Source organism: Diuraphis noxia, unplaced genomic scaffold (assembly GCF_037042655.1).
Source record: "Diuraphis noxia isolate RWA-SAM2 unplaced genomic scaffold, SU_Dnox_SAM2 contig0002, whole genome shotgun sequence".
In the NCBI taxonomy this organism is placed as follows: Eukaryota; Metazoa; Arthropoda; class Insecta; order Hemiptera; family Aphididae; genus Diuraphis; species Diuraphis noxia.
This window is the reverse complement of record NW_028301712.1, coordinates 83,030,706-83,049,513: the sequence shown is the minus strand read 5'-3', so window position 1 is coordinate 83,049,513 and position 18,808 is coordinate 83,030,706. Positions and strand designations below refer to the sequence as shown.

At 28.6% G+C, this 18,808-nt stretch overlaps 3 protein-coding genes and 1 pseudogene across 6 annotated transcripts; 2 read left to right on the top strand and 2 right to left on the bottom strand.

Annotated features, from left to right (window-relative positions):
- Positions 1-1,646: 1,646 nt before the first annotated feature.
- Positions 1,647-2,319, bottom strand: LOC149059002 (uncharacterized; annotated as a pseudogene).
- A 1,551-nt stretch (positions 2,320-3,870) lies between these two features.
- Positions 3,871-5,780, top strand: LOC107173410 (uncharacterized). Its single transcript, XM_015523937.2, has one exon. It carries the CDS (start codon positions 4,163-4,165, stop codon positions 4,979-4,981), a length of 819 nt encoding a protein of 272 aa, XP_015379423.2. The 5' UTR covers positions 3,871-4,162; the 3' UTR covers positions 4,982-5,780.
- Positions 5,781-6,884: 1,104 nt separating this feature from the next.
- LOC107173418 (uncharacterized) lies at positions 6,885-18,584 on the bottom strand. 3 transcript variants are annotated; one of them, XM_089218882.1, is made up of 9 exons: positions 17,823-17,841; positions 11,675-11,728; positions 11,361-11,590; positions 11,040-11,245; positions 10,855-10,975; positions 10,483-10,791; positions 10,274-10,416; positions 9,196-9,410; positions 7,420-7,664 (listed from the first exon to the last, which is right to left on the bottom strand). In XM_089218882.1, the coding sequence occupies exons 1-9, from the start codon at positions 17,839-17,841 to the stop codon at positions 7,624-7,626; spliced, it is 1,338 nt and encodes a 445-aa protein (XP_089075008.1). In that variant the 3' UTR covers positions 7,420-7,623. The 3 variants fall into 3 exon arrangements, with proteins under 3 accessions (XP_089075007.1, XP_089075006.1, XP_089075008.1); XM_089218881.1 differs by lacking the exons at positions 9,196-9,410; positions 17,823-17,841 and adding an exon at positions 18,234-18,584 and having other exon boundaries at positions 6,885-7,664; XM_089218880.1 differs by lacking the exon at positions 9,196-9,410 and having other exon boundaries at positions 6,885-7,664.
- On the top strand, positions 15,547-17,492 carry Ssadh (succinic semialdehyde dehydrogenase). Of its 2 annotated transcripts, XM_015523954.2 has the most exons (2): positions 15,547-15,702; positions 15,818-17,492. In XM_015523954.2, the coding sequence occupies exon 2, from the start codon at positions 15,849-15,851 to the stop codon at positions 17,319-17,321; it is 1,473 nt and encodes a 490-aa protein (XP_015379440.1). In that variant the 5' UTR covers positions 15,547-15,702; positions 15,818-15,848; the 3' UTR covers positions 17,322-17,492. The 2 variants fall into 2 exon arrangements, with proteins under 2 accessions (XP_015379440.1, XP_015379439.1); XM_015523953.2 differs by having other exon boundaries at positions 15,554-17,492.
- Positions 18,585-18,808: the final 224 nt, after the last annotated feature.

The window sequence follows — 18,808 nt, the reverse complement described above, 5'->3', positions numbered from 1 at the left end:
TGTTGATCATTTGAAAGTAATGGATTACATAATTTCGTGACAATGTCATTTGCCATTTTAGGAAATAATCTAGGAAAAATTAATAATTTTGATACTGGGCAATAATTATTTATTAGATTTTTTTTTACCTTTTTTAAAAATAGGAGTAATAAATGATGATTGCCGTTGATCGGGAAAAATACCGGTTTCTAATGATTTATTGAATAACGCAGTAATAACTGGAGTATATATGAATGCACATTTTTGTAAAAATATTGGAGATAATTTATGAGGACTTATTGCTGTTTTGGCATTAATATTCCATAGTTCGTTGATAACATCTATCTGATTCAGTTGAATTTTTGAAGTAGAGGTTAAATTATTTTCTTCCACAAACACTTTGAGAATAAGTATTATTATTTGAGACATATGTATCAGAAAAATAATCTTTAAATAAATGTATGATGTCCTTTTCATTATCAGCTTCTTTATTAAAATAAGATATTACGTTAGGTAACTTATGATTATTTGTACCATTGTCATTTACAAATTTACGAATTTATGTAGAATTGTTTTTTTAAAATTGTTATTTGTGATTTTATTGTATATAAGCTGTAATCTCGGTGTCTAATGTGTTTACAACATTTAGAACGCAGTTTAGATGATTCAAAATAATTTTCTAAATCATTTGAGTGTTTTTGTTTAATAAGATATCTTAACTCTTTACTAAACCAAATAAGACATTTAAGATCATATTTCTGCATTTTGAGAACGAAATTATCTATAATATAATTAATGTGACCATAAAATACTTCCAAGCAATCATTTAAATTATTGTTAGTAAAGTAATCAATAAAATTAATATCTCCTAAATATTTTACAATAGAAATATAATTTGCACGGTGCCAGTTATGTATATATTCTATGATTGGTAAATAATTTATAATATGATGGGTAAAAGTGGCTAAAATTGGTGGGTGAAATACTACAACAATAGGGACAATAGGATATATTATGCATGATTTAATATCAACAACAGTAGAGTTTGTTAAGATATAATCAAGCATAGTGTTTTTACGTTTTTAATACTATTTATTTGATTTAAATTTAAATAAACTAATTTATCATTGATATAAGAAGTTGCATTTGAAAAATTTGCTTCTGGTAAATTAAAATCGCCAAACAATAAGAGAATTGCATTTTTATACTTTTTACATAATAACTCAACCGTACTGAAATATTCGTTAAATAATATAACATTTGATTTAATAGGTATAATAGGTATTACACACAGACCCAATAATAAAAGTAAGATTAGACATTTTTGTCATTACAAAATAATAGTTCGATATTATTAATTACAATTTTAATAAGCTTAGAATAAATATTATTACGAATAGTGATGAGTACACCACCACCTCTAGATAAGGAATCATAATGATTCAATTAATGATTCATTAATTGTTCTGTCATGTCTAAAAATATTATGATTATAAAAACCTAATTCAGTTGACATAACGTTTTCTTTGAACCAAGTTTCTGTGAATATAAATATATCATAAATTCATAAATTGATCAAGGAGCTTGAGATTTTAAACATGACAGTTTATTATTCAAACTACGGACATTTTGGTAATACAAATTTAAACAAGTGGGTGGAGTGCTTATCAGTTTTTTGTAGTGTTTATAATTCTCGGAATACCTTTAATATATTAATTAATGATTATGTTCTGCTCACTATTATCTCTACGTTGTTGTAAAGTTTTTCCACTTCTTCTCGTTGCTTAGTAGTTCTATCTGACAAAAAACGAACATTTGACCATTTCATTGTTGGTTTCAATTTTTTTTATGTTCGTAAGATATTAAACACATCTGATTGACTTGAAAGAAGAATTTTTACTGGACGTAGCTTATTCGGAGTATTTGATTTTGTTTTTCCGAGACGGAAAAAAGTAAATTGTTCAATTTTCTGATTTAAACTGTAAATAACGTTTTCAATTTGTTGTGAATCACCCTCAGTTAGGTTAAATAGAATAATATATCATTTGATATCGACTGTCTATCCATTAGTTACTCGATAATGTTTTGTTCAGGTGGTGTATTGTTTTCTTTATTTATATTTTGCTCCATAGCTAATATTTTTATTTCTAGATTAGTATCTTTTAAATTAAGATCTTGATTAGCTTTTGTTAGATTAGAGACATTTTTAAAAAGGTCATCAACCTTCTTAGATATGGGACTAATTTTTTAATTTTGGGTATTTATTGTAGAAATAATTTTATTATTCGTGACTTTTAAATCATTAACAATTTTTAAAATTTCAACGATTTTCGTTTCCATAACGTTTGATAGTTATTTCGAATAATATGTTGTGTATAGTTGTATGTATGCGTAGCGGGTTTTATAGATATTATAAAGTCGTTTGCCTTAGGCAGCAATACACATAACAACGACTGATCGTGATCGCGGCCAACGACTGCGAATTATATATGTTCATGGCAGTGGCACCGAACCTATACAGTAGGGATGGCGGTGACCACCCCTTTTAAATGGGTCAGTGGTTGGTCCTGTTATGCAGATGGTTAAATATCTAACAAAAATACAATTTGAAATAATTGTACAAATACTAAAATATTGTACATAACTGCTGTCTGATGATAACGTTGAGGTATAGTCGCATAGGTTTAATTTAATGGTACTGTGTGGGAGGATACTTGATAATTTTTTACTAGTTGGCCACCCCATTTTAAATTGAGTTCGGCGCCACTGGTTCATGGAATACAGAAAATATGATCATAATTTTAATAACTAGCGTTCATAAATTTTAATGTTTGCAATTGATCCTGTCTCATCGAATTTGCTGACCAGCCTCACTATTGTTGATGCGGTTGCGGTCGTTGCTTCACAATATTTGAGTATCGTACGAAGTTTCTTAATAATCATAGAAACACTCGCCATGTTTATAATGGATTTTAATAAACGAAATTTGTTGGCTGTTGCTCGATTGTATACCACTCCATGACGACAATTAAACAAAATATACAATATTATATTGGATTTATTCACTAAAAACCTCAATACCATAAGTAACAGAAATATTATAAAAACGTTGCCATTATCCTAATAATAACAAATTGGCCAGGATGATTTCAAAAACTGCGTTCATTATGAAACACCCTATACCTACTTCATGTGGCGTGGGTAGTATAGTGGTTAGTCGACTAATAAAGTAATAAATCATGGCACTAGCTATGCTTTAAACGTTGGCCAGGGTGGCAGGGTCACCTGGGATTAGTGGGATTGTTCGGGAAGAAAGGTTTTAGATGAGGCGGTTTCTAGTTATAAGTGGAAGCGTTTACTTATAATAAATAGTGAAAATCAATCAATTTAAATATAAATTAGTAAATAATAGGAGATAGTTACAGGTATTGATGTTAAACTCGGATATTCTTAAGCAGGAACGCTTCACAATTTATTGCCAATTTGAGTTATTGATAGGAACTGGATGAGCTTGGAGAGTTGGAGACGTTCTTTATAGTACTCCGGCCCACCAGAGATCAGTAGGTACCGCTATTCGACAAGAACTCGTGCACGATTGCAGCACATAATGGGGGAAAAATCTGTCGCTGTCGGTTATTCTGACGGTAGTGATGTCTCGTGGGCCGGAGTGTAGGAGAGGTGTCCGACCTCCTTGTCGTGTATTGTACGGAAACATAGATGGGTCTAAATAATAAATTAATATTGCTGGGTCGTTAACCACCGCACCATTCGGTCGGTAAGGTCGGTTGTCGATAAGCGCCGTTATCATATTCGGGTGACGGGTAGCGGTCCGTTGCGTTCGTCGGGGTGTTTGTCGTTTTTGAGTTGCGCGCCCGCACGTCCTGGCACCCTGCTTAGAGACAACGGTTTGACCGCGACCAATGATCGTCCTCGGCTCACATTGATATTGATAATGAGATCCGATCCTGCGCTCGTCCGTCGAGTCTTTCTCGTCAGTCGGTACGTCCTGCCCCCGAGCCCCTAGCTACGACGCAAAAACAGAAAACCTGGCTCGCACGGTGAGTTAAACGACAGACGCACAGTGGCTCGCCGCGACTCGTAAAACCGTAGTTCCATAGCCGTTTCCGTCCGGTTCGATTATTCACAAAAGAAGCCGTCGCAACCGTTAAGGTACCTGTTTGCGATGACCGTCTTAACGTTCCCGTCTGCCTGCGGCAAGCCGGACAAAGCGCCATTGATCGGCGCCGGAGAAGTCCACCGTGGTCAGACCCAGCCACCGCCGCCATATCACCCCAAGTTCGTGGAGACCGGCGACGGTGGTTTGCCGAACGGTGCCAAAAACGGCCAGAAGGTCGGCGTGTGCATCCACCACTCGGCCGAGCGCACTCGGATTGTGTTCAAGATGGCCAAGATCTCGGCAATCCTGGTGTCGTTTCTACTGATCCTTTATTTCTCCGTCGATGCGCTGTGCAAGGCTTACGTTCATGACCTACAACAGAAGCAACAGGACACAGTGGACGAAGCCGCCGTGCCTTGCAAATCTTACTCGTCGTATGCAGACGCTGAGAACGATATGCTGTTGTTGCCAGAGTTATTGCCCACTTCTCCACCTCCGAGCTCCAAAAACTTGGTCATCTCGATGGTTATCAACCCGCCAGAGGTAACCATTAAAAAGGTGCCGCGGATCGTCATCAACAAATCAGCTCGTTTCTTGCATGACTTTGATATCAACATTACCGCCATAGTTGACTTTGAGAACCAACGCTGTTACGTTATGCCGCTGCTTCGCAATTCCGTCGAGCCGCCCGAGTCTCTGTTGGATATGTTGGTTAAAATGTCATCAGGATACTATTCAATGGACATTAACAAAATTCTCAGTAGCTATCACATGGTCCAACCGGCCATCAACCATCTCTCTGATTACGGCATCTACATTTCTAAAGACTGTGCTGACTATCCCACTTTCAAACTGGAGAAAGACATAGCAACCGATTCCCCATAAGAAGTCAGTTAATGAACACCCAACTCATCACAACAATATTTAAATATTCTTTTTACACTAAAAAAAAAAAAAACACATTTGTTAATCGCATTGACTATACTCAGCTGTGGACCACTAATTCTGTTACCAATTTTGACTAAGTTTCTTAGCTGTGTTGTTCCTATTGTTTTGTGTTCTCAGTAGTTTAAAGTGCATACATTTTTTCACAGCTAGTAATTTAGACAAGATTTTTTATCATTGAATGTATCTAATCTCTTTTTTTTTTCTGTACATAATTTCTAGCTACCCACATTGAGCGATTTTGAAATGTTTATCAGCATCCATTCAACATTTATAGCATTCAATAATGTTTAAATATTTTATTTATAATATATTTAATATTTATCTATACATTAAGGTTGTAGATTCATTTTTTCAGTCTTTGTTTGCATGGTTGTAGACAGGCCATATTTTTCTTGTAGATTCAACAAAAGTTAATTATACTGCAATTATCAATGAATATTCTATTAAAGTAAAAAATATATTTAAAGTGATTTTATCTGTACAAAACTCAATTAATATGAGATAGATCATAAATGTTTTTGGCCATATAATATTGTTTTAACCATACATTTTTAAGAATATCTTTGTTATGCTAAGCACTTAATACTATATTAATTATCTTTATTAATCCCTATACTGATAATCTATGACACTAAGAAATGTGTAGTATTTAAATACTTAAATATAGATATTGAATTTTTAATTATGAATATAATTTATAAATAAGTTTTCAAAAATAAAAATTGAGAAATTTAAAGTATTGTATATTTTGTAAAATGTTTTATAACATTTAATTTCCTTGAATTATTCAGGATTTATCTTTAAAATTTTTAAAAATAAACATTTTAACAGAATGTGTACAATATAATATCTTCAATATTTAAACTGCTAAATATATTATACTGAGGTAGTAAATTATAATTTTATGAATATTTTATATGTAAAATGTCAGAAATATCTAATAATAGAATGTGCCCATTGTGAATAATTGACTGTAGATATATAGTAAGAATTTATAGATTATTTTTGAGTCAATTTTGAACAATCTTAAAATTATTTTTATATTTCAATGAAATCTAATAAACATGCGAGTACACATTTATAATACAAGGTAAATTGTGAAGAAAAAAATTACAATCGTAATATTGTCAGATATAAATTTTGTAAAATCAGCACAATACCAATAAGTATATATTATTCATAATATATTGCATTTCGCATACATTAAGAGAATTTTGTAACTACATGTGTTAATTTACTAATGCAAAACACACCAAAATGTTATTTCAGTAATTCCAACTGTCTGTTATTAGCTTAAATATTAGAGTTAATTTAATTGAAATCAAACTTCAAGTGAAAAAATTATCTATGTTATCTCTAATACATTTTTGCAATATTTTAATTTTCAAACAAACTGAGTGTGTAAATTATTTAAAATCAAATATTCTCTTAACTTGCCTAAAATTAAAATATTGTAAAAACCCAACAAGACAACACAGATAATGTACTTAATTTTAAGTTTGATAATAGGTCAATTCTCTCTAATATAAATCTAACACCACAAAATTGGAACAGCTGAATGCAAATTTGTAATGTTTTCCATGTTAAAGACAAAGATAATACATGCAGGCGTGATATCCCCTTAATTATATTTTAAATATATCAAAAAGTATTATATTTTATATTTTTTGTGCTTTTTGTAGTGCATATTTTTAATGTTAAGTGTTACAATTTTTAAGGCTTAAATATAACTAATAACAACTAACAAATACCTAATTAAAGAATCAATATAATATTATAATCAATACGCAAGTATCATTCGTGTCTTTAAAATTAAAATTAAAAAATATTTTTATAAAAATAATGACTGGAAGAATTTATTAAAAATTAAATTAAAGTTTATACAGACAAGTTTATGCGATAGAAAAAAAAAAATTAACAACCAATTTTCTTACAATAATGTTAACGATATAATAATAAATGTTAACAGTCTTTATACAACAAGAACACTAACATATTTAAGATACAACAATAGCAGTGTTACAGTTAATATTTACAAAATAATGTCCAGTTCATTATAATATTAAAATATGCTTAAATCTAATCTCACTTGTGTTTCATATAGTCTTTAATGTCGTGCAACAGGTAACATTGCAGAGCAAGTAATATAACTCCAGGAATTGAGTACATCAACATCTTTGGCCATTCTGAAGTATGCTGTATGTTTGAAGTGTTTGACGAGTGCGATAAGTTCAAAGGACTATTTTGGTGGTGTGGTGGAGCATAATATGGATATGGTGAAACAGGCTGGAGACACATTGGTGGATACTGTGGTCTATAACTGTGTTGAGAGTAAATGCTCTGTGTATCAAAATCATAATCGTCTTTCACCGAATATGAAGAATAATATCCAGGAGAACACTCCGCATACCCTGGAAACTTGTCTCGTTTAACAGGCATTGAAAACTTTGGTGGTCGAAGTATATTATTTCTAAAACCACCGTTTTCATTAAGTTTCATCCCTTGGAACAGATTATCAACAGTCTTATTCAATGTCTTCTTTCGACCTTTAGGTAACTCCTCAACGTGATCAATGTCCATCATTTCTGATTCATCACTGTTTTTATATGATCCATTTGCACTAAATAAGCAAATTAAAAATTAATCAATTGTTAGGCTAACTATTGTTTTAAATTAATAATAAGATTTTTAAAATTTCAAAGTCTATTTGGTACATTATATATAAATAGGTTTTAAGATAGACAAATGGACTAAAATGACCCATTTGGGTTATTTTACACGTGATTGATGTGACCATTTTGTCTCGAGTAAAACTATTTATTGAATAATAGATATAATTTTATAATAATATAATAGTTATTTAGTCAATAACAGCCAATAAGGCAGTAAATTAATAAAATTAACGGTTATACATGTACCAATGTTCTTACTCATATAGATATAATCATTTATATTGTGTATAATTTTGTTACTGTGTCTACAAAAACTGGGTACACTCTTTAATTCATTTACCTACATTACACAGTTCTATGAACATATTTTAGAATTTTGTCTGAGGGAGATTGATGCAATAAGTCTAGTTTCATGACCCTTAAACAGTATTCAAAAATATATAAAGGGTTTAATAGATAATTAATAAGGGTAATTTAATTATACAGTATACTCTATTAGTCTGTTATTGTGGATACATGGTATATTGTGCAGTATACAAGGTGTGACATATTTATTTGAGTAATGCTAACTTTTTTCCATTCAATATTTTTAAGTTTTTTTTTTTTGTGATGATTCCAAGAGCTCTGCGTTTTAATTTTATATTTAATTTTTTTAGAACTAAAATTAAATAATTCAAATTTTTTTTCATAATAGCTATTTAAAAAAATAAGTATTTAAAAACAGTTTTGCCGTTTAAAACTTTAAATTTGGTTACGTCACTCATTTTTAAACAATTTTCAAAGTTTGATAAAATTCAAATTTTTTTTTGTTAATCAGTGTTTTGTTGTCATTAAAAGGTGGGTAATCAATAATCAATACATATATTTTATCATTATTTAACATGACCACATGATGTATAACACCACCATTAGTCAAATAGACCTATTACATGCTGTATTCATGAAACTGTAAAGAAATCTTTAAATTATTTACATTAAAGATTAAGTCCTAATATATTAAAATATCACTTCATTAGATATCTGAATAAAATGTATGACGCCATAATAATTTACATGATTATAAAACGAACACGTTCTTATAGATAATAAAGTCAAAAGATGTTTTCATGTTAATTTGTTGTTACTATACATAATATTCATAATATAAAAATAAGAATAGTGAAACATTCCTTGTATGCAATTCTATTTATCACTAAAACTAGTCATCAATGCAATACTAATTTAAACCCATTTCATTTCAACTAATTATTTTCAAGGAAATATATTTATTCTTATGCTCAAAAGTTGTTATTATTATAGCTTATATATAAATAATCTAACTAGGTAGTCTAGCCATTGAAAAGTTATCATATTATAACTTAGATATTTGATCTAAGATATTATTGACATTGGTTTAATAATGAATATATCAATAACTTAAGGCCCATAATTAAAGAAAGATACAGACATTTGACTTCTAACAGGCAGTAAACAACATACCATTGTGTCGAGAGGTCATATATCGTGCGTCTATGTCGTAATCATATTCGTCTCTTGTTGTATACTGAATGGACTTGGGAATGGCTTCAAGAAAGATTTTTTCATTAAGTACTCGAGCGACTTTGAATTTTGGGAGGCGCACGATGAACTGATTACTTGGCCCAGGTAGAAAATGAGTTTCCCGTAATTGTGTTTTTGGTGACATACAATTCTTACTAAAACGATTATTAAATTTTATTATACTAAATAGGGAACTTAAATAAATTCATAAGCACTACCAAGGTTTGTTTCACTCTGTCTTTTAACTTTCTATTAGGTACGTGTAAAACATTTTATTTTCTTCAAAACTTATATTAAATATTATCATAAAAATACATACAATTATAGTCAAACCTCTGTTAAACAAAGTTCATGATTCCTTTAAAAAAAATGGTTAAATATAAATCATCTTTTAAGAAATATAAATTTTGTTGTACTTAAAATACCAGTTCAATAATATTAATTACTTTGAACAAAATTTTTATTCTTTGTTAAGTTCAAAGTATTTTCCGATACGATTCTCAACTATTTTCATACCGTTGTGTGAGTGCAAAATCTTAGATAATACAATTTAATGTGGTAAGATTTAATAGACATTAAATTCTATTTGGGATTTAAAGTATTTATAATTGTGTATAAGTATAGTTATAAATATAAATTATAACAATGATAAAAAAAGGAAAATTCCACTGTTCCCAAAAATAATTTGTTACAACAGAAGTGACGAACCCACGGCACTCGTGCTGAAAGAGACATGTTTGTAAAATTTCAATGGCACGTGAAAAATTAAATAGAAAATAATCTTTAAATTTTGTAAAAAATTCAAAGATATAAATTATAAACATTTTTAAAGTTATAATATTCTTATATGTAAAATTGATAGTGTTACTATATTTAATATTTTCTATTTGGTGTTTACGAATTTTGGGCACTGAAAAATTATCGAACCCTTGATAGCAAAAATTTGACACTAGACACAAAAAAGGTTCGCCACCCCTGGTATATAACATAAAAAATACAAAACCCTAATTAATATTACCTTGTATCATTAAAATTTGTATTATTAATTCTGTATACTTCATCCTCCAGTTTAATACTCTTTTGTTCAATTTTTTGTTTTTTTGTCAAATTTCTGAGTACAGATACAGATGATAGAAGTACAATAATTGCCGAAATGAGAAGCTGGAAAATATTAAATAATATTAAGATAGTATGAATATTTTAAAATGTATTTTTTTTTTAAGTTACTTTAAGTTTTAAATGTTCAAAATGTTCAAAATTATTGATAACACATAATAATGACCATAGTAACATGGTTATGGCACTCAATTTGTCCAATGTACTCAAACAGTGATAAACTTGGCATAATGTACCACCTAGGCTAATAATTCCAATTGAGCGCGTTAGTGTTACAGCACTATTCTGGAAAATCAATGGGTCTAAATGTTGAGCTACCCAATTATCCAAATAGTTCTCAACACCAGAAGAGAATATAAATACAATAAATGATAAAGATATTGAACAAAAATTGGGCCAAACACCAACATCTTGCATACCCTGTAGTAAAAAATAAAATTATTAATTAATATTGAATAAAAATTAAATTTAAAAATAAATCACTTTTTGATTATTATTTATTCTAGTTGATCTCAAGTTGTAACGTTGTTCTTGTAGTAATAGTACTTTTTGAGTGTATTGATTGCATTTGGAACATAATTTTAATGTTGCTTCCAAGTTTTCTCTATAATTATTACACAGTTGGATCAAACAAAACTTAAATATTCAAAAAATCTTTTTAATATTACTTGAATTTTTCAATTTCTCTGTCAAAATTTTTTTCTTTTGTTGGGATGAAACAAGCTAATTGTTTCACCTTCATTTCTTGAAAAATATTGCATTTATGACATAAACCATTTTTATTTTCTTGAACATCTTCTCGGATAACAGAAAAAACTGCCTTGTTGTATCTTTGATCGTGTTGCTCAGGAATTAATTTACTATAGCTTCCATCCTAAAAAAAATAAATGTATTTCTATAAGTTCAAAAAACTGATCAAACAAAATTAAAATATAACATAATGTATATTATAAATATATGCATAAATATTCATACAATATAATACTTGCCTCTTTAAAACCATTAAACTGTCCACATTCAATGCATGAATATTCAAATCGATCCTCAAAAGCAACTTTAAAATTGGCATTGCAAAACCAACAGTTTACGTATATTGGATAAAATTTTCTCACATAAATGTAGACATAGTAACAGAATAGAGTTATTGTTATAGGTGCTAGGATTGAAGGTACTGGTTTTTCATTTATATAGTTAAAATAATTTGTGATATAATCTGTAACTAATAACATATCAAATATTCAAATATGTTATACATAGGTAGGTAATATTATATTATAATAATTTTTACAATAAATATATTTACCGAAAGGAAATAAAGAATCGTTACTAAAATACTTCTTGAGCAGATCCATAATATCTAGAAAAAAATAAAAAACAAAATGAACATTTAAATATAAAGTAGATTAAGTGTTTATTTAAAATTGATAAATATTATAACTTCATATATGATATTATGTCCGGTAAAAATTGAAATTTTTTAGTTTTAATAAATTAAATTTTTTTTATCTAATCCAATGATAATATGACCCTTTTTCTTTGTACTTTAAAAAACATTATAAGTTCACATATTATGTTTGTATTTTAATTTAATTAGGTAATTGCAGGTACCTAAATGGCTAAATAGTTATATTTAAAAAAAATTGAATATTTATATTATCAAATTCAATAATGTTTGTTAAAGTTTATAATAGGCATTAATTTAGAGCTAGGATTTTGGTGACTTTTGCATCTTTTTTCTTTTAGTGCTATACAATTCTAACCATAAACTAAATTTGTTTCATGATATAACAGTTTAGAATACTTAATTTTAATTTTGCATTTTTTGTGTTAAACGCATTTTATTGCATTTTTACGTAATATTACAAATATAACGTTCATTTTGTGTATTTTAACTAATTTTAGTTTATCTTAAGCTTTTTTAATATGTGTTGTAAAGGTAATCCTTAGTACCTATAGGCAATTATCTGCTCCAGTCCATTGATATATTATATTGAAAAAGTAATATAAGAGTAAGTAAGATAAGATTACATATCGAATGAACCCTATAACAATAATAGCTTTAGTAGTGAATACGATTATTGAATTTTCAGAATCCAAAAATTATACCAGGAAGCAGTTAAATTCACAAGTAAAATGTATACCTATTTTATTCATCAATCATAATTATTAATATTTTAAAAATAAATTTTTTTCACTCATCTAAGTACATTTTTTGGTCATTTTTTAGTTTTTAGGTCATTTTTGCATCTTTGTGTATTTTTAAGGTCATTAAAATCCTAGCTCTAGGCATTATTATTTTGTTTGATATTAACTCTCTAAATAATATAATAGGTTGTTATGACCTGACAGAATACAAAGATCTGAAAAAGGAAATCATTTTTTGTTTCTTATTTTGAACCTTGTCACAGTTTTTACCTATGACGGTGTTAAATCCCATGTAATAGAAATATCCTTGAGCTTGAATACTCATTCATTTAAATAATGAAAATTAGATAATAAATAATAGAGCGTTTATTTATCAACTTGTATTTTTGTACAATCTAATATTGTGAACATCTAAATATTTTAAATTTTGTTTTTTCACTGACATCCTCTTAAGCATAACTAATATCTATTCATAAAGTCTTTAACATTATAATATTATAAATATTTATATTTTAAGTATATCTGAATTTTAAATTACAGTATTACATGTGTGTTAAATACACGGATATACACAGGCTTTAATATTATATCTTTTGTCCACGTACCCGGGCTCCGTGTACCCTATAGTGTATTCTAATACCCATCCACAACCTCCTGTTTTTACCCAGTTTGTAATTGGTTAATTATATAGTAATTACTAATTACTAATTACTAATAATTAGTAATTCATTATTTCTGATTATATAGTGCTGGTCCTTGTTTTAAAACATTGAGGCTGGGATAAGTTTTATACAACAACTATTTTAAAATCACATAAAATAAAAAGTTTGATTGATACTAAATGGACACTCTGTATATAGGTATCACTATATGAAAATACATCACAAATAGTCATATTCATATAATTTACCTTTTTTTAACAAGAGTAATGTATTACAATCCTAAGCTAATAATCTTTTAACATATGACACACTATTGTCCAACAAATATAAAATATTTCATTAAACAGTTTTAAGTGGCTAATCTTTTCTATAATTCTTTTTATATCTTAAATAGGTAGTTTAAATTAAAATACAAACTTGTTGAGAAATCCTTAAATATTTACTATCTATAGTTTTAAAAACAGTAAAATTCATATAAAAAAAAATACAAAAGATTAAAAATTAGATAGTTAAAATTTTGAATGTTTTTACTTTTTATAAATATTTAAAAAAAATGGGGAATTGCTTGATTGTAGTTTATACATTATAATGGATTAATTTTTAGTTAAACATTAAAAGACCATTGATGCTAAACTGAATTCATCATTATGAGCATATACATAAAATAGAAGGGGAAGTAGTCCCTCTTTCAATCAAATACATAAATGGAATATTTCTCTTTTTCTGATTGAATACGATTATTATTATTTAACCCAAAATAATTAAAGATAAACAGAATGTTTTATAATTAGCAATAAGCTTTTGGGTTTTAAAATGATGTTACAGGACAAATTGTTATAGATATTCATATAGTTCAAATATTCAGACCAAGATAATATGTGTTAATTGTTATCAAATTAAATTGTTAATTTTTATGTTTTAATAATATTTAAGTGTTATGGTGATAATAAAAATAAGTCATCAAAATACAATAAAATCATTAACAATTACATGAGTATTCATTCTCCCATTAATGGAACTTCAACAGAGAAGGAAATATATATTTTTTAGTTTAAAACTAACTGCAAAATCAGCTAGGTAAATTATATTTAAAACATTTCCTATAATTTGACAGACAACTTTGATTTCGTTAAAATTTTAGCTTTATTTTATTGAAACAAAAAATAGATCCAATTCAATATCACCAATAATTATAGGCGGGAAGCATGTTCTGGAATCACAAGATAAAAAAACATATAAATTAAAGAACTACTGACTACTGAGAAAACTAAAACAATGAAGACAATTCCAGCATGGAGGCATATATAGATCGCAAATTAGCATGATTATAATTTTTCTGTTCAAATAAATATATACACTCATTTTTTTTTTTAAAATTATTAGTAACATAGCCACTTCCATTTAATAAAAATATAATATGCTTACTACAATCAATATGCTACTTCATTTTACTATTTAAAATTAGCATAGGCAAATCAATCAATATTTATTAGTAAGACAAATAACAATTGAATACTACTTTCCACAAAACATAATATAGCTTCATATGATATTATGGCAGATTTATAATATTTAATAAATGTTAAAATTATTTATGATAGAACAATATTAGAGGGACCTTAATAGTGTAAAATTGTATTATTAAAACTAAAGATCATAGATAAAAAAAAAACTTTAGCGAGTTTGTTAGTTGATCCAATAATAATCGTTATAAGTTATATTATGAAACACAACTACCATAAATATTATGTATTCATATGAGTATATACAACACAGTTATAAGACAGGGGCAAGTATTATAGCACATTTAACTACCAATAAGATTATAAAACTATCAAATGCAAAAAAAATATTTAGGTGTCTATATATTAATTTACGCACTTAGGTTATAAATCGGTTGAATTTAAAAAGGAAGTGTGTGAAATTAATAATAATAAAGAACAAAAAGGGTCAGATTGAATGTCACGAGGGTCGGTAAAACGTATTTGTTTGTTATGCTATTCGCTAGCAAACAAAATCGAATCAAACATTTTTATTTTAGAATAATAAAATATTAAATATAAACATGCATTGAGCATTCCTCTAATCCGAATTCTGAATGAAAGATCAAACCAAGTTGAAAATAATATGCCAATCATCATTTTTGGATCTAACATGGCAATATTAAAATATATAATAGATAATAATAATAAATTATTATTATAATTTTTGTACTGTAATATTGTGCAATACAGATAAAAATTAATGGCGTTCGAATAGTTTAATAATTATGGTGTGTGTATTATGTTGGTAACACCATCATCGGTAGAAGGTGAGGTGAAGGGTGACCACCATCCACTTTCCCGCCGTAGCATTACGATTATTGATATAACTTAAAAGTTAAAACTACTTCAAAACGTCGATTCAGACAGGACCAACTAGACTGAGAAATGAGGATTATGAATTAGTCGAATTACGATTACGAACACTCGAGAAATTATTGATAGTTTAACAACCAGTTTCTAAAGTTCAAATATAGATCAAAGTAATTAAAGAAAATTAATTTTTTATACCAAATTTAATTTAATTTGCCTATTAAATATTTGTTTTAAATTGTTTGAAATTATCTAAATACATTTCCATTTCAACATGTTACTTAGATCCTCGCAAGGCATTACCAGATCAATAATAATGTGTGCACAACGTTACTCAACAATGTGGCCTACCAAAGCTTATGTGAACGGTGAATGGTGTGATGCAAAATCTGGAAAGACTTTTGATGTTGTCAATCCGGCTACAGGAAAAACTATCGCTACTGTACCAGATTTGGATGCTTCTGATGTACAAATAGCTATAAATGCAGCAAATGATGCATTCAACACATGGAAAAAGACTACAGCTAAAGAAAGAAGTGATCTATTAAGAAACTGGTACAATATTTTGGTTGAAAATAAAGATTATTTAGCAGACATTGTAACATCAGAGGCTGGGAAACCATTAGCAGAATCATTGGGTGAAGTCGCTTACGGAAATTCATTTGTTGAATGGTTTTCAGAAGAAGCACGACGAACTTATGGTGAACATGTTCCTAGTCCAAATAAAACCAAAGAAATTTTAATGATTCGTCAACCACTAGGACCAGTTGGTCTTATTACACCATGGAACTTTCCAATTGCCATGATTACTAGAAAAGCTGGAGCTGCATTGGCAGCAGGATGTACATGTGTCATTAAACCGGCAGAAAATACTCCAATCACAGCATTAATTTTAGCAAAATTTGCAGAAGACGCCGGCATTCCCAAAGGTGTAATTAACATTGTAACTACATCAAGAGAAAATACTCCAGAAATTGGTAAGCTGTTATGTGAAAGTCCAGATATTTATGGTATTTCATTTACTGGATCTACTGAGGTTGGAAAATTACTGTACAAACAATGCAGCAGCACAGTGAAACGTGTTGGATTAGAATTGGGAGGAAATGCGCCATTTATAGTATTCAATGAAGCAGACGTTGACAAAGCCGTGGCTGGAGCAATGGCTTCAAAGTTTAGAAATTGTGGGCAGACATGTGTAAGTGCTAATAGATTTATTATTCAAAAAAATGTATTCAAAGAATTTGTTGATAAATTGAAAGTAGAAATGGATAAATTAGTTATGGGTGATGGTAAGACTTGTGGCGTGAACTTGGGACCATTGATAAATTTTGCTCAAGCAGATAAAGTTGATAGAATAGTAAACGACGCTAAGAATAAAGGAGCAAAAATCATAACTGGTGGTAAACGGGCATTAAGTATTGGTGAACGATTTTATGAACCAACATTAATCACAAATGTCACTAAAGACATGGCGTGTTACGTTGAAGAGATTTTTGGACCTGTTGCAGTATGTATTGAGTTTGATACAGAACAAGAAGGATTAGAAATCGCAAATAGTACAAACAGAGGATTAGCTGGTTATTTTTACTCAAATGATTTGTCTCAAGTTTGGAGAGTAGCAAAGGCCCTAGAAGTTGGAATGGTTGGTGTCAATGAAGGTATCATATCGGCCACAGAAGCAGCATTTGGAGGTGTCAAAGAATCTGGTCTTGGAAGAGAAGGTTCTCGCCATGGTATGGATGAATACACAGAAATAAAATATATTTGTTTCGGAAACTTAGAATACTAATCAGTAATAATTATCAATATATTATATTAGGCATAATTTATAACATTTTAAGTACTGAATATTATCTTAATAATGTCTTCCATTGAAATAAACTTGTCTTCCAAAAGTAATTTATTATTAACTTGTTAAATTTTTTTTAAATATATTAATTATAAAAGATTTAGATCATCATTGTCTTGGCTTTTTTGTATAAGTATTGTTAATAGTAATTATTAATTGAGTTAATAGTATTTGAAAAAAGCTATATAGGTAAGTAATATTTTTATGTAATAACTTAACAACATTTTAAATTACCTACCTAGTTGACAGCTGTTACAGATAATTGTATAAATTTAAATGTTTTTTATTTAAGTGCCAAGAGTACAGTAATTCAATAATTATAAATACCTACATACTACATATATACCTAATATTATATATTCATAATAAGTCTAAATCCGGAATTATATAATAAACAAACTGTAGAAAACAAATCATATTTTAAACTTTAAAAAAACTTACATTTTCTGACTGAAAACATTGATACAACAATATAGATTTATTGATCGTTTACTTTAGTAATATATTTTACTGGACAAGAGCTTAGTAAAATACTTCTTAAAACATTATCTAAACAGGTAACGTGTATGAAAATATTAAAAATTATACAACTTTCAAAAAATTACAAACAAATACAATATAGGTGTCAATGAAATAATAATTTGTACGTTAAATTTCTAATAAGTAAATGTTAAGGAGCACCATTAAATAATGAAATCAATCAGCTTAAAAGAGTAGTTTTCAATACTTATGTATGAAGAAACTCTAAAATGTATGGAAAGCACAATTTATCATAACCCGCTTCTGAACGTGTTAGGTAATTTATATATTACCTATAATAATCTTATGTATTGTTGAACCATAATACCATACCTCAGGTTGAATGAATTGATGACAGTAAATTGTACTCTTCAGTCTATTTCTTCATATTAACGATTCTAAACGAAAAGTAAGTGAATTAAAAATGAAACGATCGAAGATTCGAAACCAGTAAAAACTGGTAATTAGCAATTTCGAGTCTACAAAAGACAATAATATATTATTAAGATTCGGTAGCTACAACTGTAGTCAGTAGTCAGTACCTAAGTGTTATCACTTTGGAAACGATCTGTAATCTGTATTCTGTTTGGCGTTCGTTTAGGTTAGGGTTCGTAAAATAAAAAAAAATTCAAAAACGCCGATCGACACGATGTAACGACGTCGTCACGGCTCACGACTGATTATCAATTTATCAGCGACCAGCGTTGGTTGTAAGACCCCATTGTTGTTACGTAACATCATATCTTATTATTTTAACAGACTTCACGTTGTGGATAAAATATACATTTGGAGTTTGGACGAAATATTTTACTCCATGCCCCATGGTAATAATCAGTTCATTCGTGTGTGACTATCAAGATACCTGTTAATTTACTATATCTTAATATCTTAAATCGGTGTTGTATAAT

Bases quoted from the DNA above. Each gene is read 5' to 3' on its own strand.
- LOC107173410 (XM_015523937.2), top strand. From the start codon at position 4,163: ATGACCGTCTTAACGTTCCCGTCTGCCTGCGGCAAGCCGGACAAAGCG.
- Ssadh (XM_015523953.2), top strand. From the start codon at position 15,807: ATGTTACTTAGATCCTCGCAAGGCATTACCAGATCAATAATAATGTGT.
- LOC107173418 (XM_089218880.1), bottom strand. The intron at 11,246-11,360 runs GCAAGTATTATA...TATTTTTTTTAG, and splicing joins AGTTTAATGGTTTTAAAGAG to GATGGAAGCTATAGTAAATT. The intron at 10,417-10,482 runs GTAACTTAAAAA...AATATTTTCCAG, and splicing joins TTGAACATTTAAAACTTAAA to CTTCTCATTTCGGCAATTAT.